This window comes from Schistocerca nitens, chromosome 1 (assembly GCF_023898315.1).
Source record: "Schistocerca nitens isolate TAMUIC-IGC-003100 chromosome 1, iqSchNite1.1, whole genome shotgun sequence".
Classification (NCBI taxonomy): Eukaryota; Metazoa; Arthropoda; class Insecta; order Orthoptera; family Acrididae; genus Schistocerca; species Schistocerca nitens.
In genome coordinates, this window is record NC_064614.1 from 274138255 (window position 1) to 274159781 (window position 21527).

At 40.5% G+C, this 21527-nt stretch overlaps 1 protein-coding gene across 1 annotated transcript in view; it reads left to right on the forward strand.

Annotated features, from left to right (window-relative positions):
* LOC126243001 (uncharacterized) overlaps window positions 1-21527 on the forward strand; it is a 169812-nt gene that overhangs the window by 88014 nt on the left and 60271 nt on the right. The window contains exon 8 of the mRNA XM_049948134.1: window positions 13165-13275. Within this exon, the coding sequence (XP_049804091.1) occupies window positions 13165-13275 (111 nt within the window). The remainder of the gene's footprint in view (window positions 1-13164; window positions 13276-21527) is intronic.

Genomic DNA, 21527 nt, shown 5'->3' on the forward strand with positions numbered 1-21527 from the left:
GAAAAGGAGCTTCACCTCTTCACCTTAGGAGGGCTGAAGCTGCAAGAACAGCAATGGCTACAGACACAGCATGTAGTAAAGAGGCAGATTCCCTGATGTTTGTTTTTGCCTTTGACTTGCTAAAAGCACTTGCATTTCGTAAACTGACAACATCAATATTGTACTACAAAAGAAACATGTACGTGTAATTTAACTGATGGCAAAATCCATATGTATTTTTGGGATGAAACATCTAGATGAGGGGCTTCAGAGGAAATTGGTACCTGTTCATTGAAACATATTAAAGTATGTCACTTCTCAAAAACAGGTAGTTGGGTACAGTGACGTGTGGTGTGCAAAACGGGAACATAAACATTGCCCTAACACTATGAAAGTGACACAATCTCCTCAATTTCAAGTCAACATCATTGATTTAAAGTTCGTGCTCACAGGTCACTCATACCTGTAAAATGACAGGGTTTTTGCCCAGAAAGAAAAACAATTAAATAAGAAAGAGTTTCTGTTTTCCCCAGATGATATTTTTGAAATAATTAGTAAAAATGGCAGAAAAAATTAATTTGTACGCACAGAAATGAAGCATTTTGACTTTTTAGCACTGAAACAGTTACAAAATGCAGTGGTAAAAAGGAAGCAAAATGACGAGTATGTTCAATGTAATTGGCTGAAATTAAAATGCATGCTTTTTAGAGGCAGAAGCCATACAAAATGCTCTACAATGGAACAATGAATGATGACATTGACTTACATGTCCTAAACTTTGCTCCCAAACATTGGAGAGAGAGAGAGAGAGAGAGAGAGAGAGAGAGAGAGAGAGAGAGAGAGACCACATGCATATGGTACTATTGCAGTTTCACAACTTTACCCACACGTGAGAAAAGTGCTGAAAAAGAAAAAGCAGGATATGCCTGATTTGGTCCCTTATATTCCAGCTATCAAACATAGTTACTTCCTTGCTCTACAAACAGAAGACAGAGGTCTGGAACATGAAGATGAAGAAGAAGAAGAAGAAGAAGACTGTAATCCTTAGTTTTACTGAAGTCAATTGACCTGAACCATATCTGACTGTGTAGTTCAATTATACCTGAGAATTAAATAAGGAGGTGTACATTAAAACTGTAATATAAATTATCTGCAATAAAAGAATTAACAGGTTTATACACAATATGCAGTTTATTTTATTTCAATAGCGGTACAGCTCCAATATCTCCACTTTTCTGCCTATAATGCTGCTGAAATTAATGATCGAAACAAATATAAAGAAAGGTTCATCTCTAGCAGCAAGCCATATACTTGAATATTTCTGGTATCTCAACTGCAGATTTATCAGTGCTCATTTAACTTTAGGATTATGAATCTCAAAATGAACAAAAATGGACTTGTACCACTATTACGATAAGCCTTTCACATCATACTTCGCAAGACACCTGATGGTGTGTGGTGGAGCGCACTTTCGGTACCACTGTCTGAGCCCACCAACCCAGTTCCGCTCACGAATAGTGCATGGGAAGAATGATTGTCGGTAAGCCTCTGTATTGGCTCTTAATTTCTTGAATTTTCTCCCCGTGGTCAAAACATGAGATGTGTGTGGGGGGAAGTAATATGTTGTCTGACTCCTCATAAAAAGTGTTGTCCCGAAATTTCAATTGTAAATCTCTCCATGATACACAATGTCTCTCTTATAACGTCTGCCAGTGGAGTTTGTTTAGCATCTCTGTAACACTCTTTTGCCAGGTAAAAAATCCCTTTATGATATGCGCCACTCTTCGTTAGATCTACTCTATCTCCTCTACCAGTCCTATCTGATAGGGATCCCAGATAGATGAACAATACTCAGAATCTGGCGAACAAGTGCCTTTTAAGTAATTCTTTCGTGGATTAGTTACATTTCCTTAAGAATCTTCCGATGAATCTGAGTCTGGTGTCGCTTTTCCCAGTATCTGTTTTATATGGTCACTCCATTTAAGGTCGCTCTGGATAGTTACGCCAAGATATTTTATTGCAGATGCTGTCTCCAGCTGTTTGTCATCAATAGTGCAACAGTACAGAAGTGGATTTCTTTTCCTATGTATGCACAATATGTTACATTTATTTATGTTCAGGACCAACTGCCAGAGAGTGCACCATTCATCAGATCTCTGCAGGTTGTTCTGCAAATTCTTACTATCTTCTGGCGTTGCTACTTGGGTACAGACAACTGCATCATCTGCGAGTAGCCTTAAAGAGCATCCGACGCTTTCTACTAGATTATTTATATGTATTGTAAACAGCTATGGTCGTACCACACTTCCCTGTGGTACTCTGGATATTACCTTTACATCTGTTGATTTAGTTCCGTTAAGACCGACATGTTGAGTTCTACCTTCAAGAAAGTCTTGAATCGTGGTCTCTGAGAGAATGAATAGATGATTTTTACCCATTTACTGATTTTACATACAACCAAAATTTCTTCCAAGTCAGTTGACAATGTCTTACTTTCAGAATCATTGAGCACTTCTGTCATTGCTCTCCTTACGCTCATTTTCGCTTCATTCAGCTTTTGTTTGTCAGCTAGGTTTTTACTTTTGAATCTGAGATGAAGTGCTCTTTGTTTATGTAGCACTTCTCTAACATGGCTATTAAACCATGGTGGATCTTTCCCATCCCTCAAAACCTTACTCGGTACATACTTGTCTAGGGCATATTGAACGATACCTTTGCATTTTTTTCATTTGTTCTGCACTTGTTCATCCTCATTACCGAATATTTGATGCTGATTGCTGAGGTATTCTGAAATTTGTATCCTGTCACCCTTCCTGAGCAAATATATCTTCCTACATTTCTTAACATTCCTTGTAGGACCTGTCATCACAGATGCTGTCACAGCCTCATGATCACTGATACCTACCTCTACGTTAAATAATCCGGGTTCAGGTCTGTTTGTTGTCTGGAGGTCTAAGACATTACCCTCATGAGTTGGTTGGCTTGACTATCTGCTTAAGATAAGTTTCAGACAAGACATCCAGAACAGTGCCACACGATTCCCTGTCTCTAGCACCAGTTTTGATGGCATAACAATCCCAATCTATTCCTGGCAAGTTGAAGTCACCCGCATATTACAACGGCATGGTCAGGAAAATTACTAATCATATTCTGCAAGTTCTGTCTGAAGTGCTCTACAACTACAGATCCTGGCACAGGTGGTCTATAAAAGCATCCAATCACCATTTTTGACCGTTCTTTGGTACTCAATTCCACCCAGATTAATTTGTGTGCAGAATATCCTTACGATAAACGTTCCAACCTGAACTTAGGATTTTGTTGTCATTGACATCTGGTTTCAACCAGCTTTCTTCTCCTACTATTATCTGTGCATTATAAACTTCAGTAAGCGATTCTGGGACCTTTCCTTGGACGCTCCTGGAATCATATTAATCTTTTATATCTCTGAAAGACCTGAGTCGAAACAAGGCCCCGGGAGTAGACAACATTCCATTTGAACTACTGATGGCCTTGGGAGAGCCAGTCCTGACAAAACTCTACCATCTGGTGAGCAAGATGTATGAGACAGGCGAAATACACTCAGACTTCAAGAAGAATATAATTCCAATACCAAAGAAAGCAGGTGTTGACATATGTGAAAATTACCGAACAATCAGCTTAATAAGCCACAGCTGCAAAATACTAACACGAATTCTGTACAGACGAATGGAAAAACTAGTAGAAGCCAACCTTGGGGAAGATCAGTTTGGATTCTGTAGAAATATTGGAACACGTGAGGCAATACTGACCCTACGACTTACCTTAGAAGAAAGATTAAGGAAAGGCAAACCTACATTTCTAGCATTTGTAGACTTAGAGAAAGCTTTTGACAATGTTGAATGGAATACTCTCTTTTAAATTCTGAAGGTGGCAGGGGTAAAATACAGGGAGCAAAAGGCTACTTACAATTTGTACAGAAACCAGATGGCAGTTATAAGATTGGTTGGTTGGTTGTTTGGGGAAGGAGACCAGACAGCGTGGTCATCGGTCTCATCGAATTAGGGAAGGATGGGGAAGGAAGTCGGCCGTGCCCTTTCAGAGGAACCATCCCGGCATTTGCCTGGAGTGATTTAGGGAAATCACGGAAAACCTAAATCAGGATGGCCGGACGCGGGATTGAACCGTCGTCCTCCCGAATGCGAGTCCAGTGTCTAACCACTGCGCCACCTCGCTCGCAGTTATAAGAGTCGAGGGGCATGAAAGGGAAGCAGTGGTTGGGAAGGGAGTGAGACAGGGTTGTAGCCTCTCCCCGATTTTATTCAATCTGTATATTGAGCAAGCAGTAAAGGAAACAAAAGAAAAATTCGGAGTAGGTATTAAAATCCATGAAGAAGAAATAAAAACTTTGAGGTTCGCCGATGACATTGTAATTCTGTCAGAGACAGCAAAGAACTTGGAAGAGCAGTTGAATGGAATGGACAGTGTCTTCAAAGGAGGATATAAGATGAACATCAACAAAAGCAAAACGAGGATCATGGAATGTAGTCGAATTAAGTCGGGTGATGCTGAGGGAATTAGATTAAGAAATGAGACACTTAAAGTAGTAAAGGAGTTTTTCTATTTGGGAAGCAAAATAACTGATGATCGTCGAAGTAGAGAGGATATAAAATGTAGACTGGCAATGGCAAGGAAAGCGTTTCTAAAGAAGAGAAATTTGTTAACATCGAGTATAGATTTAAGTCTCAGGAAGTCATTTCTGAAGGTATTTGTATGGAGTGTAGCCATGTATGGAAGTGAAACATGGACGATAAATAGTTTGGACAAGAAGAGAATAGAAGCTTTCGAAATGTGGTGCTACAGAAGAATGCTGAAGATTAGATGGGTAGATCACATAACTAATGAGGAGGTTGTTGTTGTAGTGGTCTTCAGTCCTAAGACTGGTTTGATGCAGCTCTCCATTCTACTGTATCCTGTGCAATCTTCTTCATCTCCTAGTACCTACTGCAACCTACATCCTTCTGAATCTGCTTGGTGTATTCATCTCTTGGTCTCCCTCTACGATTTTTACCCTCCACACTGCCGTCCAATACTAAATTGGTAATCCCTTGGTGCCTCAGAACATGTCCTACCGACCGATCCCTTCTTCTAGTCAAGTTGTGCCACAAACTCATCTTCTCCCCAATCCTATTCAACACCTCCTCTTTAGTTATGTGAACTACCCATCTAATCTTCAGCATTCTTCTGTAGCACCACATTTCGAAAGCTTCTATTCTCTTCTTGTCTAAACTATTTATCGTCCATCTTTCACTTCCATACATGGCTACACTCCATACAAATACTTTCAGAAACGACTTCCGGACACTTAAATCTATACTCTATGTTAACAAATTTCTCTTCTTCAGAAACGCTTTCCTTGCCATTGCCAGTTTACATTTAATATCCTCTCTGCTTCCACCATCATCAGTTATTTTGCTCCCCAAATAGCAAAACTCCTTTACTACTTTAAGTGTCTCATTTCCTAATCTAATAGCCTCAACATCACCCGACTTTATTCGACTATATTCCATTATCCTCGTTTTGCTTTTGTTGATGTTCATCTTATATCCTCCTTTCAAGACACTGTCCATTCCGTTCAACTGCTCTTCCAAGTCCTTTGCTGTCTCTGACAGAATTACAATGTCATCGGCGAACCTCAAAGTTTTTATTTCTTCTCCATGGATTTTAATACCTACTCCGAACTTTTCTTTTGTTTCCTTCACTGCTTGCTCAATATACAGATTGAATAACATCGGGGAGAGGCTACACCCTGTCTCACTCCCTTCCCAACCACTGCTTCCCTTTCATGCCCCTCGACTCTTATAACTGCCATTTGGTTTCTATACAAATTGTAAATAGCCTTTCGCTCCCTATATTTTACCCCTGCCACCTTCAGAATTTGAAAGAGAGTATTCCAGTCAACATTGTCAAAAGCTTTCTGTAAGTCTACAAATGCTAGAAACGTAGGTTTGCCTTTCCTTAATCTAGATTCTAAGATAAGCCGTAGGGTCAGTATTGCCTCACGTGTTCCAATATTTCTACGGAATCCAAACTGATCTTCCCTGAGGTTGGCTTCTATCAGTTTTTCCATACGTCTGTAAAGAATTCGTGTTAGTATTTTGCAGTGGTGACTTATTAAACTGATAGTTCGGTAATTTTCACATCTGTCAACACCTGCTTTCTTTGGGATTGGAATAATTATATTCTTCTTGACGTCTGAGGGTATTTCGCCTGTCTCATACATCTTGCTCACCAGATGGTAGAGTTTTGTCAGGACTGGCTCTCCCAAGGTCGTCAGTAGTTCTAATGGAGTGTTGTCTACTCCTGGGGCCTTGTTTCGACTTAGGTCTTTCAGTGCTCTATCAAACTCTTCACGCAGTATCATATCTCCCATTTCATCTTCATCTACATCCTCTTCCATTTCCATAATATTGTCCTCAAGTACATCGCCCTTGTGTAGACCCTCTATATACTCCTTCCACCTTTCTGCTTTCACTTCTTTGCTTAGAACTGGGTTTGCGTTTGAGCTCTCAATATTCATGCCAGTGGTTCTCTTTTCTCCAAAGGTCTCTTTAATTTTCCTATAGGCAGTATCTATCTTGCCCCTCATGAGATAAGCCTCTACATCCTTACATTTGTCCTCTAGCCATCCCTGCTTAGCCATTTTGCATTTCCTGTCGATCTCATTTTTGAGACGTTTGTATTCCTTTTTGCCTGCTTCATTTACTGCATTTTTATATTTTCTCCTTTCATCAATTAACGGCTATCTGTATCGCTGAGGCACGCAAGCCTCCCCACCAACGGCAAGGTCCATGGTTCATTTGGTGCGGGGGGGGGGGGGGGGGGGGGGGGGGATGAGGAGGTATTGAATAGAATTGGGGTGAAGAGGAGTTTGTGGCACAACTTGACAAGAAGAAGGGACCGGTTGATACGACATGTTTTGAGGCATCAAGGGATCACAAATTTAGCATTGGAGGGCAGTGTGGAGGGTAAAAATCATAGAGGGAGACCAAGAGATGAATACACGCAGCAGATTCAGAAGGATGTAGGTTGCAGTAAGTACTGGGAGATGAAGAAGCTTGCACAGGATAGAGTAGCACGGATAGCTGCATCAAACCAGTCTCAGGACTGAAGACCACAACAACAACAACAACTCTCATGAGTTTGGAATGCTTCAGATGTGACAGGTGTTTGAATTTGTACTACCAGTCATATTCATATAGTGAATAATGTCATGATTCCATCAGAGTGATAACTACAAGCTCATACTTACTTACATTATACGTTTACCAGCCCTCGTCTTTTTACCTACTTGATCCCCGGCTGCCTTCACTACTTCATCCCTCAAAGCCACCCATTCTTTGTCTACTGTATTTCTTTCCCCCATTCCTGCCATTTGTTCCCTTATGCACTCCCTGAAACACTCTACAACCTCTGGTTCTTTCAGTTTATCCAGGTCCCATCTCCTTAAATTCCCACCTTTTTGCAGTTTCTTCAGATTCAATCTGCAGTTTATAACCAATAGATTGTGGTCAGAGTCCACATCTGCCCCTGGAAATGTCTTACAATTTAAAACCTGGTTCCTAAATCTCTGTCTTACCATTATATAATCTATCTGAAATCTGCCAGTATCTCCAGGCTTCTTCCGTGTATACAACCTTCTTTTATGATTCTTGTACCAAGTGTTAGCAATGATTAAGTTGTGCTCTGTGCAAAATTCTACCAGGCGGCTTCCTCTTTCATTTCTTACCCCCAATCCATATTCACCTACTACGTTTCCTTCTCTCCCTTTTCCTACTACAGTATTCCAGTCACCCATGACTATTAAATTTTCGTCTCCCTTCACTATCTGAATAATTTCTTTTATTTCATCATACATTTCTCCGTTCACTATGCTGTTTGTAGTAGCTTACCTGCATTCCTATTTTTTCATTCATTATTAAACCTACTCCTGCATTACCCCTATTTGACTTTGTATTTATAACCCTATATTCGCCTGACCAAAAATCTTGTTCCTCCTGCCACCAAACGTCACTAATTCCCACTATATCTAACTTTAACCTATCCATTTCCCTTTTTAAATTTTCTAACCTACCTGCCCGATTAAGGGATCTGACATTCCACGCTCCGATCTGTAGAACACCAGTTTTCTTTCTCCTGATAACGACGTCCTCTTGAGTAGTCCCCACCCGGAGATCCGAATGGGGGACTATTTTACCTCTAGATTATTTTACCCAAGAGGACGCCATCATCATTAACCATACAGTAAAGCTGCATGCCCTCGGGAAAAATTACGGCTGTAGTTTCCCCTTGCTTTCAACCGTTCGCAGTACCAGCACAGCATGGCCGTTTTGGTTAGTGTTACAAGGCCAGATCAGTCAATCATCCAGACTGTTGCCCCTGCAACTACTGAAAAGGCTGCTGCCCCTCTTCAGGAACCTTGCGCTTGTCTGGCCTCTAAACAGATACCCCTCTGTTGTGGTTGCACCTACGGTACGGCTATCTGTATCGCTGAGGCACGCAAGCCTCCCCACCAACAGCAAGGTCCATGGTTCATTTAGGGGGGGGGGGGGATGAGGAGGTATTAAATAGAATTGGGGTGAAGAGGAGTTTGTGGCACAACTTGACAAGAAGAAGGGACCGGTTGATACGACATGTTTTGAGGCATCAAGGGATCACAAATTTAGCATTGGAGGGCAGTGTGGAGGGTAAAAATCATAGAGGGAGACCAAGAGATGAATACACGCAGCAGATTCAGAAGGATGTAGGTTGCAGTAAGTACTGGGAGATGAAGAAGCTTGCACAGGATAGAGTAGCACGGATAGCTGCATTAAACCAGTCTCAGGACTGAAGACCACAACAACAACAACAACAACAACATCTCTGATCTGGGAGGACCAAGATTTTCTGAGGTCGCTGTGGCTGATTTATCAGGCAAATCGTCATTGATCCCAATGGAGGTGTTCTCTAACCTAAAAAAGCCCCGTGTGCACGCCACTCATACTCTGCTACCCTAGTAGTGCTTCCTTCATGTAGTAGGGGAACCCTAAAATTCTGCACCCAATAGTGGAGGTCAAGAAATTCACATCCGATACTGTCACAGAGTCATCTGAGCCTCTGGTTCAGACCTTCAACTCTGCTCCAAACCAGACGACCATGATCAACCCTGGGTACGATGCTACAAATAGACAGCTTAGCCTGCACCCTGCGTGCGTTGCTAGTTGCCTTCACCAGATCAGCCAGTTACCAAAAGGAGCTGAGGCTGGCCTCGGAACCCAAGCGCAGGTGTCATTTGTGCCAGCGTGTGCCCCTATATGTAGTGGGTCGCACCCAGTGTGCTCGATAGCCACAGACAGGACCTTCTCTATATAATGGATGAGACCTCACGGGCAAACATACCAGATGCACACTGGAATTCTTTCCCGTCTTGCCTTCTATCTCCCTGAGGGGCTCCACCACCCACCTAACATTGGAGCTCTCAATGACTAGCATACCCACTCTCTGTATTTGTCCGGACAGGGCAGGAAAATCAACTGCTGGCCCAGCAGGTGAGGCATCCCGTGCTGGCTCAGAGTTATCATCAACACTGGGTAGCATCTCGTACCTGTTGCTAAGACGTAGGGAGCCAGCTGCATGGCCTGCTCCTTATTTCACCTTCCGCCCAGTGACACGTGAAGCCACCACTGTCTGCCACCCACTCTGGAGTGAGGACGGACCGGTCAGATGTTGCGTATCAGAAGCCGCAGACGTCCGGGTCACCAGGGGATTCCAGTGGCACGAAAGATGTCGCAGGTCTCTTCACTGGCACTCCAATGTCACTGCAGCTTTGAGCATTGGCTAGAAGCTTGTTGATGGTAGCCAACACGGCTTCCAGCTGTTTATGGACAGCAGCCAACTCTCCTTGTATCCACTCATAACAAGCACAGTTCGGAGCCATATTGTACTGTCTATAAAATAGATATAAGCTCTCAAATGGTGCTACTGAATTTGAAGTATATACAAAATATACCAAAGGAGAATAAAGTAACACTCAAAATTGCTGTCCAGATGTCTCATTGTACTCTGAGACAGCAAGCTATTAAACAGAAATAAATTTCTCTACTAAAGTTGATGTATTTACAGATACCTGTTGCTGGAAATCCTGTTTGCCAAAAAGTTACTGCACAAGATAAATATTCAAACTAGAGCACTGATCTAAATTGTGTGCTGTCTACTAGGACAAAATTAAAACTTAGTGGCATAACGGAGTTTCTGGCGACGGGAAAATTTACACTAGGAAGCCGCCATACACAAGGATGTTCACAAGACTTACGTTAAAACAAAAACTATGATTAATTTTCTAACCACTAGTCTACACAATAAAATACACACGTACAGTTCACTTCTTTGCAGAAGCATATGAAAAAATAAAACAAAGACTAAATTAATTTACAGTTTATCAGATAAGCGCTGCTGCTGGGCGTCCTCTCAGCTCGGCTGTTGCTGCTCCCCTGTACCATTTGAAAATTGAAAATGTAGAGGGAGGAGAGATGATGTAGGTATGTACTGTACCTTCGACCACACACTGTAAGGTGGCGTGTGAAATACAATTGTTTATATTGTGTAGACACTTATTCATGAGCCATGACTCATCGTCAGCTGACTATCCATGGCCTCAGCATTGTATTTCTGGAAGAAAGGAGCTTGATGATGTATGACCTTAGAGGCTGTAGCTTGGTAGGATGTAAGTGCATTGTGGAACAGCAGATGTCAAGAAACAAGACAATACATTCGGTATGCAGGAAACTGAACATAGACATCAGGTCAGAATAACCAACTGGTGAGTGTCACACCAAAACCTGTTCTCAAGTAAAATGCAGTTTATAAACAGACTGTTGTAATAACTTATTGCAACTAAATAGGTAGAAATACCCATTATTATTTGATTACACTATTGCTGATCAAACGCTAAAGACACTCACAACCATTAAATATTTACAAGTGTGCATCAAGAGCACTTTTAAAGTGGAATCACCAGGTTTTGCATTAACTCCATTGTGATTGTTGAGAAAAGCTACTATGGATCATCATTTGCCATGAATACAGTATCATGTTGCACATCATCTCATGAGTTTGGAATGCTTCAGATGTGACAGGTGTTTGAATTTGTACTACCAGTCATATTCATATAGTGAATAATGTCATGATTCCATTAGAGTGATAACTACAAGCTCAAGGAGTAATCTGTTTCTAGCAGGACCACTCTTCAGTTCACCTGTCAGTGAAGGTGCAGGGTGATTGTCAGAACAGAACGGAATTGATGCAACAAGCATATGCTCTAGAGTAAACATTAAACTTTCACATTTCAGTGGAGTTTGCACTGAAATAATCCTTTCATGGCAAATTAAATCTGTGAATTGTATTGGTGTTCGCAGCTGAATATTCCATTTTGTAGGCAAGCATGCTTTATGAATGGACTCAAAGCATCAACATGCTGTGTGAAGAAGTCTTTCTCTTAAGCAGCAATGTGTGCGTGGGTTTGAAACTTTTGCTAGATTAAAACTGTGTATGAACTGGGACTTGAACCAGGACCTCACTTTCCGCAAGAAATGCTTTAACCTAATGTGGCAGGGCCTTCAAGATACAGACCTCAGGCAACATAATGAGACTTATTCTTACGGTTCAGAGAACCTGCCTCCAAAAAGGATGGAAATAATTGATTACTTCTTCCAAATATCTATTGGGTAATGGTAAGAATTGTAAAACTAGCAGAATCTTGCCTAATGCTGAAGTATGCATATAGTTATTCACCTGCAGTAGTCATACATGGAGTAAATATGAAAATTAATGATATTGGTAACTTTGTACTCTCTGTGAGACAGCATATGCTTACTTGCAGTGTGCATATGCACATGTAAAGTCCCTTGCCTCAACTAACATTATTGTAGAGGCAAAAACTATTTATTAACAACAAATTTATATACTGTTATTATTTGTGACCCTCTGTGCTGTTTACTTCTGCCCACTTTCCTTACACTTGAGTTATAAATTTGCAACATAAATTACTCCCATTATCTATCTTGGATAATGGATTTACCAAATCTTTTAATCACATGTTAAAGAGTACTATGAAGGAGACATTTGCGTAAATGAATTTATGTTATCACCAGTGTAACCAAATGTGGCATCAATTTATGTGGTGTAGTCTATTTTCACCACTTCAAGGAGATGAATTACAGTGATTTGTGTTGACATAGCCAGACACTCTTAAGGAAATCGCTACCATGTGTCCCTGGGGAACTGTCATAGTAATTTTCCTTGCGAGAACTGACATTGTTCAAAGCATGAGAAGCTATGCCAGTATCCAGCAAGGGCATTAATAACAATGCTGCTGAGCACCACAAAATAATAATAATCATCATCATCCAGTGATTCAGTAGTGTAGTAGTGTCAGATCTGTTGGCAGTGCTCTCTGCAGCTGCAAGTCATATAATGGTGGCAGTAAACACCTCCTCCAAATAAGACACCATCAGTAATGAGAAGTAAATATGCCACAAATTTCACGGCACATAAAAAGAACTGTGTAAAAGAGAAGATAACTTTTTTGAGATTGGTTTTAGGTACGTAAGATTTTGAAGGCTAGCTTCCAATTTTATTGAATGATGTAACGTTGTGAGAGATCTGGAATGTAATTAAAGATACACTCATACTGCAGTAACATGAAGTCTACTGTATGCAGTCTTCCTTTTGTTAAAATCATTAAATTCATTGTTTTGAGATAAAGATGATAATTTGAAGTTACCAAAAGGTATGTCCCACTTAGTGTCAGCTTTTATTAATAGTTTTGATACTTTATGGAATCATGTAACATATAACAGTAATGGAAATTCCTGAATGGAGCAATACGTAGAATTAGGAAACGGCAACCACTCTCCTGTAGTGGATGGATGAGTAGAGCACAGAATCAAACCCTAGCTCATATTCTACCTAAAGTACACCACTCACACACACCACCGCAAACACCAAAACATACACTCATGTGGCTTCTTGATTTTGCTGAACATTTCCCAAAGAGTAAATAGAGGTTCTAATCTTAACTGGGTTGTCGTCATCATGCTTGATATAATTATTCATGGATACAGTTCATTGCTGATATAAACAATACTAATCTGTCATGTTTCTCATTTACAGAAAATGTAAAGAACTTAATCATATACCTCTGCGCTGCGAAGAAGTTGAGAAACCAGAAGAAGTGAAGATAAGAACTTACATAGAAGATAGAATGACAGAGGCTTTGATAAGGTAAGGAAATTAGCATTCAAAATAATTGTATGAATTTTGTTTAATTTGTTGAGCATTCTAGAACTAAATCTGAGATTAGAACTATAGATTTTATTTAGTGATTGAGATGCTGAAATAGTGGGGCATTTGAGAATCCAGGATACTGATCCTACATTGGAGAACAGCATTAACAACAGCTTACTGTGTTGTAAATATGTGCAACATTCTCTCACTTTTGAGAAAGAAAGTACTCTACGAACAAGAAAGCAGCAATAATATACAAGGTGCAGCAGAATGAGTAGCATGATGTGAGTCATGTAGTAAAATGCACAAAATAAGTACACATGTGCTGCATTGAGGAATGAGTGCATTGAGGAATGAGTGCCGTATGTAAACATGGCCTTGTGAAGTTCAGAGCGTTCAGCATTCACTGTTGAGGTGTATTTTAAAAATAAATTCTTCCATCACAGTTCAGTGACTCTTTCATTGCCATTTTAGTTGGAATAACATAATCAATTCCTGGGTAACTGGATGACTGTACAGAGGATGTAGCAATTCAGGACATCTACAGCTGCATACATACTCTGCAAGCCACTGCAAAGTGCATGGCGGAGGGTATGCTGTGCCACTACTAGTCGTTTCCTTTCCTGTTCCACTCACAGATAACAACGAGGAAAAAATGATTGTTTATATACTCCCATATGAGCCCTAATTTGTCTCATCTTATCTTTATGATCTCTGTGCATAATGTATGTTGGTGGCAGTAGGATTGTTCTGCAGTCAGCTTCAAATGCCGGGTCTCTAAAATTCCTCAGTATTGTTCTTCGAAATGAACGTCTTCTTCCCTCCAGGGATTCCCACATGAGCTCCCGAAGCGTAACATTTGCATGCTGATCGAACCTACCTGTAACAAATCTAGCAGCTCACCCCTGAATTGCTTCGTTATCTTTTTTTCAATCTTACCTGGTGCAGATCCCACACGCACAAGTAGTATTCAAGAATAGATCACACTAGTGTCCTGTATGCTGTCTCCTTTATAGATGAACCAAACATTCCTAAAATTCTCACAATAAACCAAAGTCTACAGTTCGCATTCCCTACCACAAACCTCATATGCTCGTTCCATTTCATATCGCTTCGCAAAGTTATGCGCATATATTTAAACTATGTTACTGTGTCAAGCAGGACATTACTAATGCTGTATCCAAACATAACAGGTTTGTTTTTCCTACTCCTCTGCATTAACTTACATTTTTCTACATTTAGAGCTGGCTGCCATTCATCAATCTAAGTAGAAATTTTGTCTAGAGCAGTCACTGATCTTTGACACCTTCCTGTACACCACAGCATCATCAGCGAACAACTGCGGAATGCTGTCCACCCTATCTGCCAGATCATTTATGTTTGTAGAAAATAGCTAGCAATGGTCCTGTCACACTTCCCCGGGACACCCCTGATGTTGCCTTGTCTCTGATGAACATTTGCTATTGAGAAAAACATACTGGGTTCTTTTACTTAAGAAGTCTTCGAGCCAGTCACATTTCGGGGACCCTACTCTGTATGCTCGTATCTTTGTTAACAGTCTGCAGTGGGGTGGTGTAGTGTACTCTGTAAAACTGAATTTGGGTTCCATCCGGGCCTGGTGACTTATTTATTTTCAACTCTTTCAGTTGTTACTCTACGTCAGGGATGCTTATTACTATGTCATCCATACAGGGCTCTGTGCGATGGTCAAATGATGGTTTGTTTGTGCGATTCTCCTGCATGAATGGTTTTTTAAAAGTGTAATTTAAAACTTCATCCTTCCTTTTGCTATCTTCTTCTGCGAAACGAGATTGATCAATGAGTGATTGGATGGAAGCCTTAGACCCACTAAGTGATTTTACGTAGGACCAGAAATTTTTTGGGGTCTCCGCCAGATCTTTAGGAAAGGTATGACAGTGGTAGCTGCTGTATGCTTTGCACATAAATCTTTTCACAGATGCACATCTGTCTCTTAATCTTCATTTGTCATCATCTGCACGTCCTCTTTTGAACCAAAAGTGCAACAGCCTTTGCTTCCTCAGCATTTTTCAGATTTCATTGTTAAGCCATGATGGGTCTTTTCCATCCTTAATCCATGTACTAGGCACCTACTTGTCCATATCATGATTTACAGTCTGTTTAAACTTTGTCCGTAATTCCACTATGTCCATCACTCTAGGACTAAATGATTGCAATTCATTGCCTAAGTGAGATGCTAACAACTGCTTATCTGCTCTTTCTAGCAGAAACACTCCCCTAGCCCTTTTGACTGATTTATTAACTTTCATAACCATAGTCGCTGTGATGACATCATGATCACTAACTCCCATCTCCATGCTGATACCATCAAAAAGGTCTGGCCTGTTTGTATGCGTGTGGGGTGCTCAAGCCAGTTTTTGGAAAACATTTTCGAAAGTACTTCACAAGACTGTCTGAACACCCTGCAATGAATCCATACACGTCCCAGTCTATACTCGGTAGGATAAAGTCACCACCAGCTAGTACTGCAATGATCTGGGTATTTATGAACAACTGACCATAAACTTTCTCTGAATGACTCTAGAACTGTCACAGCTGAGTCGGGTCACTGGTAAAAACATCCAACAATTAACTTGGTTTCTCCTATACGTGTTATCATGACCAAATAAAGTCACTATCACACTCAGTTACAACCTCAATACAGACAATATTTTTGTTGATTGCAATGAACACTTCCCCTCCTATGGCGTCAACTCTGTCTTTCTGATAAACATTCCTAGACTCACTAAATATCTCAGAGCTTTTTACTTTGGGCTTTAGCCAGCTCTCAGTCACAATAATAATTTGAGGTTGAGAACTTTTCTGGTAAGCAGTAAATTGGGGAACTTTGTTGTGAATACTTTGACAGTTTACTGATAAAATTTTTACAGTCGTACTGTTTACTCTGAACGTGGTCTGGTTTCCCTCAATGTGCATCGACTGGCAAGTGTTCATGAGAGTGCCTCAAACTACGGCCTGGCGTAAAAAAAAAAAAAAAAAAAAAAAAAAAAAAAAAAAAAAAAAACCATATGCACTCCACAAGTAACCTGCTACCCAATCAGTTGCTTCCTTTGTGTAGTGCACCCCTGATCTATCAAGGGGAGTGCTAAAAATCCCCACATGATAACACAGGTCCAGTAATCTGCAGCCAAGACCATCACTGAGATGATAAAGCCTTTGGTGAGACCCTCAACTTGGCTCCAAACAAAAGGACCCCTGGTCAACTCTGGGAAAGATTCTGCAGTTTGGAAGCTCTGCTTGCAACCTGTGTGCGAGGCCAGCAGTTTCCACCACCTCTACCAGCTGCCTGTAAGAACTGAGGATGGCCTCAGAAACCATGCGACAGGCGTCATAGGTGCCAATGCGAGCCACAACTTTCTAACGACTACAGCCATTACGCTTGATAGCTGCAGGCAAGGCCATCTCCTCATCTTGGATGAGGTGCCTTGGCAGACATACCTAGTGCGTCTTGAGCATAGGAGAAAAGTCCAGGGCAAAGAAGGGTGCAGCAGACCTACGAGTGAACGGAGGACAAGCGTCAAGCACTTTTCTGAATCATCTATGGTAACCTCATGGTCTACCCATACAAACTGCAGATCGCATGGAAACTAAACAAACGGGAAAAAGTTGCCCTGTTAAACTTATTCTTGCACTTCCGGGCTTCTTCCATATTTCTTCTTGTGGGGATACTTGTAGAGTGAAGTGTTTGCTACACATCCTCATACTGTGGCGAACTCAAGGATAGGAAAGGAAACCTGTGGAAGAGACCTCACTGAACGTGCTGAATAAGTTGATGTAAGCTTTCATTCACCACCTGGAGTAACGCGCAGAAAGTTACGGCGACCATATGTGTGGTGTTATATTCAAAACCAGGTAAAAGGGGTATGTAATATTTAATGGCATATGTGTTTCATTGTTTTCAGTGTGTATTTAAGTAAATTTGTCAGTTTGTCCTTTTCATACCCTACTACTCATTCCGAGGAACCCTGTATAGTAGATTTCCCCCCCCCCCCCCCCCCCAAGTCTTCAACAGAGTGTAAAAAATCTTTCAGAATGAGAAAGTTTGGTTTTGGATAGCTTCTCGACAAAAAAGTTATGTACCGGTAAATGATTAAAAATGATAGCCTCTCTCTCACATATGAATGCACATGTACAGGAGGGCTTCTCTGTGAATGCAGACTGCCTATTTGAGAGCATGAAAAAAGAATCGATTGTCTTATATCAACAAGTTTGTGATGCTGTAATGCAATAGCATGAAACGGAGAATGCAGCCCTAACAGAATCTCGTTGACTCAGTGTTAGAAATGGATACTGCATACTCCTTGCACATTCAGGATATGGACTGTGGTCATCAAAAGCAGATGATTACAACACAAAACGCATGGAAAAAGGAAAGGATACTAATCGATGAAAAACATTTTGAGAGAAATACCCTAAAAGAGGCAGAAGCAATTCAACAAAAATCAGATCAGAAGCAGCAGAAAACAAAATTTTTTGGTAATGAAGATCTGTACATAATCAGTACAGTAAAAAGTATAGTATATATTACAGGACCCTACTTGTCAAATTAGTTTACTTTTATATTTCTTACAACAGTGAAAATAAACAACTTTCGACAGTATAATGTAATGGGTAGATAAAATATCTACTCATCAAATGGTGGAACGAGCCACTGGCTCTGAAAGCTTGCCTAAGTTAAACACTTTTTTATGTGTGTGTTCTCTTGCCACTGCTCGGTGAGTATATTTTTTATCTGTTCAATATTTCTTACAACACATTTACAGATTTCTTTAGTACTTTGAAAAAAGATCAGTCATTAAGGGAGAAGTAATGTAACATGTGTCTGCTCCGAGTTCTGGCACTGCAGAAATTTTATTTACTGTGTAGAAATTTCGCTGCTTCACAGTAACTCTGTGATTTTAAGGATCTGGTGCCAGAATAATGGAGTTTACTGATGATTCATTTTGTAATACATAAATTGTTTTATAATGTAAGTTCATATAGCGAAACCCCTCTTTTACATTTTCATGGGATCCAGACTTACAAACAATAAAATTGAGGAGAATGCAAGGTCGATGAAAACATTAAAACCACCAAAATACGAGCAATAACATATCTAATTGGCATATAACTAAACTAACTAACTCCGTCTACAGGCCGCAAGCGACCCATCGGGACCATCCGACCGCCGTATCATCCTCAGGTGAGGATGCGGATAGGAGGGGCATGGGGTCAGCACACCGCTCTCCCGGTCGTTATGACGGTTTTCTTTGACCGGAGCCGCTACTATTCAGTCGAGTAGCTCCTCAATTGGCATCACGAGGCTATGATTAAAAATCGCAACCTCGCCGATACATTGTATAAAATCTGTATAAGTGAAGGAAATTAAATGTACAATACAATGTCTTACAATGATTTATAGTAATGAATTTCATCATTTCTTAAAAAACAGCAAATAAAAACTCTTCATAAATTGAAATTTTCATCTGTGTACTAGGTAATAGAGATATTTTTCGACATGCTACGACCACAAATTACACGTCAAAACACATCTTTCCTTTGCGTTCACCCAGAAAAAAGCAAAATTTAATAATCAGGATGAATTAAACGGAAAACCGTGCGAAGTATGGTGAAAGGTGTCCGAATCTTGTAAGAAGTGGGGGTGTGTGTGTCCCTTCTGTAGCCAATGGCATTTTAATTGAATGAATTGATTGGATGAATGAAATTTTATTGTCGTTTAGCTATTACAGCAATTGACAAAGTCAAGTTACATAAATACAAGTTATACAAATGGCTCTGAGCACTACGGGACTCAACTGCTGAGGTCATTAGTCCCCTAGAACTTAGAACTAGTTAAACCTAACTAACCTAAGGACATCACAAACATCCATGCCCGAGGCAGGATTCGAACCTGCGACCGTACAAGTTATACAGTATATATACATGGGTTGAAGATCAATATGTCACTACTGGTATTGGTTTTCCATATAATACAATATTTAAAATCAAATTATATGAAAAGCATTGCATCATAAATTACTCAGTTAAAGAAATTATGCTGAACTCTCCAAACCGGTACCAATATGAAATTTTACAGTCATAAAATTCCTGAAGTGAGTAGCAAGGATTTGAGCTAACCAACTGAATAATTTGTCTTTAAATAAATCAAATGGAGCTTCTACCATTCTAGTTTGTTAAACATCTTCATACCCACCACTTCGTAGCTGTTCAGTGACTTGCATAATCTGTAGTAAGGTATGTCAAGATGGCTACTATTTCTGGTTCTATGAGAGTATACATCTCTTCTACGCTGGTATTCTGGTACGTTGCTCTTTATATGCAGTAGGGCAGTGTAAATATACATGTTTATAACAGTTAATATTTTCAAGTTGATAAACAGTGGTTTGCAGTGGGCCAGTTTATCACTGTTTGTTATAATTCGAATTACTTTCTTCTGAAGTACCGAAATGTCCCGAAGGTGTGAGCTATTGCCCCATATTAAAAGCCCATAAGATATAATGCTTTGAAAGAAAGCAAAGTAGACTTAAAGCCGCGTGCACAGTAAGGTCGAAACAGTTTTCCAGCTACATGATGTGGACACCATTCGGAAACTTGTTTCGAAACATGGAAACATACAGTAGCGGTGTCAGCACGGGTGAAGGAAACAAATGTTTCAGGCTAGCTATCGCGTGTCACCGCTGCAAGGCGCAAGTGTATATTCGTACGTCGCTAACTCGTCTGTTGTATAGAGTTGTTAGATGTTCTGTTTTCTCAAAAAATTTTAAAAATGCAGAGGTCGAGGCTACAGATTTTGTTGTTATCGTTGTAAGTATACGAAGGAAGCAGTGCAAGAACAGCAGTAAAACGCAAGACACACTGCAGAGAACTGCTGCTACATTTGGTAGTAATTGCTTTCCTGAAATTTCTATCGTTTTATTAAGGGACAGTGATATATTTGCCAGAAATTAAAAATTAATAGATTATATCCAAGTGAAATTACGGAATCTAGAGCTGTCTTCCATATTCAGTTCCCATATGTAGCAAGTATTTCCAACCAGTTTTTCTATAGTATGTTGCAGCTCACCACAAACAACAACTGTACGCAAACTAACAAATTGATTTCAAACAGCTAATCGGATTTTATCAACCATTACCAACTACCATACAAACTCTCCATCAAAATAATGTCGAATCCCGTTGATAAACGCAACCAATTACGTAAAACTACGAAACACACAGAGATGCTTATGACCTCACAAGTCACGGTAAATAAATAAAAAAAAGAACGTACAACAATGACGTATTTTGTTTGTGTGAACCTTCGAGAATTAATAATTCAGCGGCACCTATTACAGTTTCCTCGTCTCTAGACATGAAGTGGCAGACAATACTAAAAGAATACAACAAATAGCATTGTAGACGAAATATTTGATGCCAGTGTGGGCAGAAAAATCGGAAACAATGTGAAACATAGGTTCGTTTAAGCAGCCGCCAGACAGCTTGAGGCACATGTCGGGAGCTGAAATCGCATATAAGGAGCGCTTCTTCTCGCCTTTGACTGCTTGGAGTGTGGCTGTTTGATGTATATATATAAGCAGTGGAGCAAGCAGTGAGATCTACCCGCAAAATTTTTTCTGGCGCTGCAAAATTCGCGCATGAGCATAACTATCTGAGTTAGAGGCGGAGGCAACACTTCTCACTCCACCACTATGCGCGGGAATCTAACCAGAAACGGGACGAGAAGCGTTTAAACAGAGCAAAGACCAAACGCGGAAAACAGGCATACGCACTAGCCACTTAGTGCTTGAAAGTAGCAGTTTGGCAGCTGCTTAAACCAACCTAATGTTTCCAATAGAAACATATTTCCAGTGGCGGTGTGGACGCTGCTTCATGTTACTTTTTTCTTGGTGACGTCAGTATTGGGCTTTCGGTTATCGACCTTTTGCGAGCGGCAATGAAAGGCCCCTCTGTGAGCTTCAATTATTCATTTCCTTCGTAGCCCAGTCTAATATAACAGTCACGCACGACACTTCCCACGATTTGGTTGCCAACTGCGCCAGCAGCGCGCCAAGCGGCCAGGAAGTAAAACATTTCGAGTCCGCGCGATCGTGAAAGCGAATGCAAAAACGAATAGTAGTTGTTTATTTTGGTTTGTATGATGGTTTTTACAAACGGGAGCGTGTGTAGCGCGATAAATTGCAGCAACAACAAGCAGTAGACATTTCATCTGT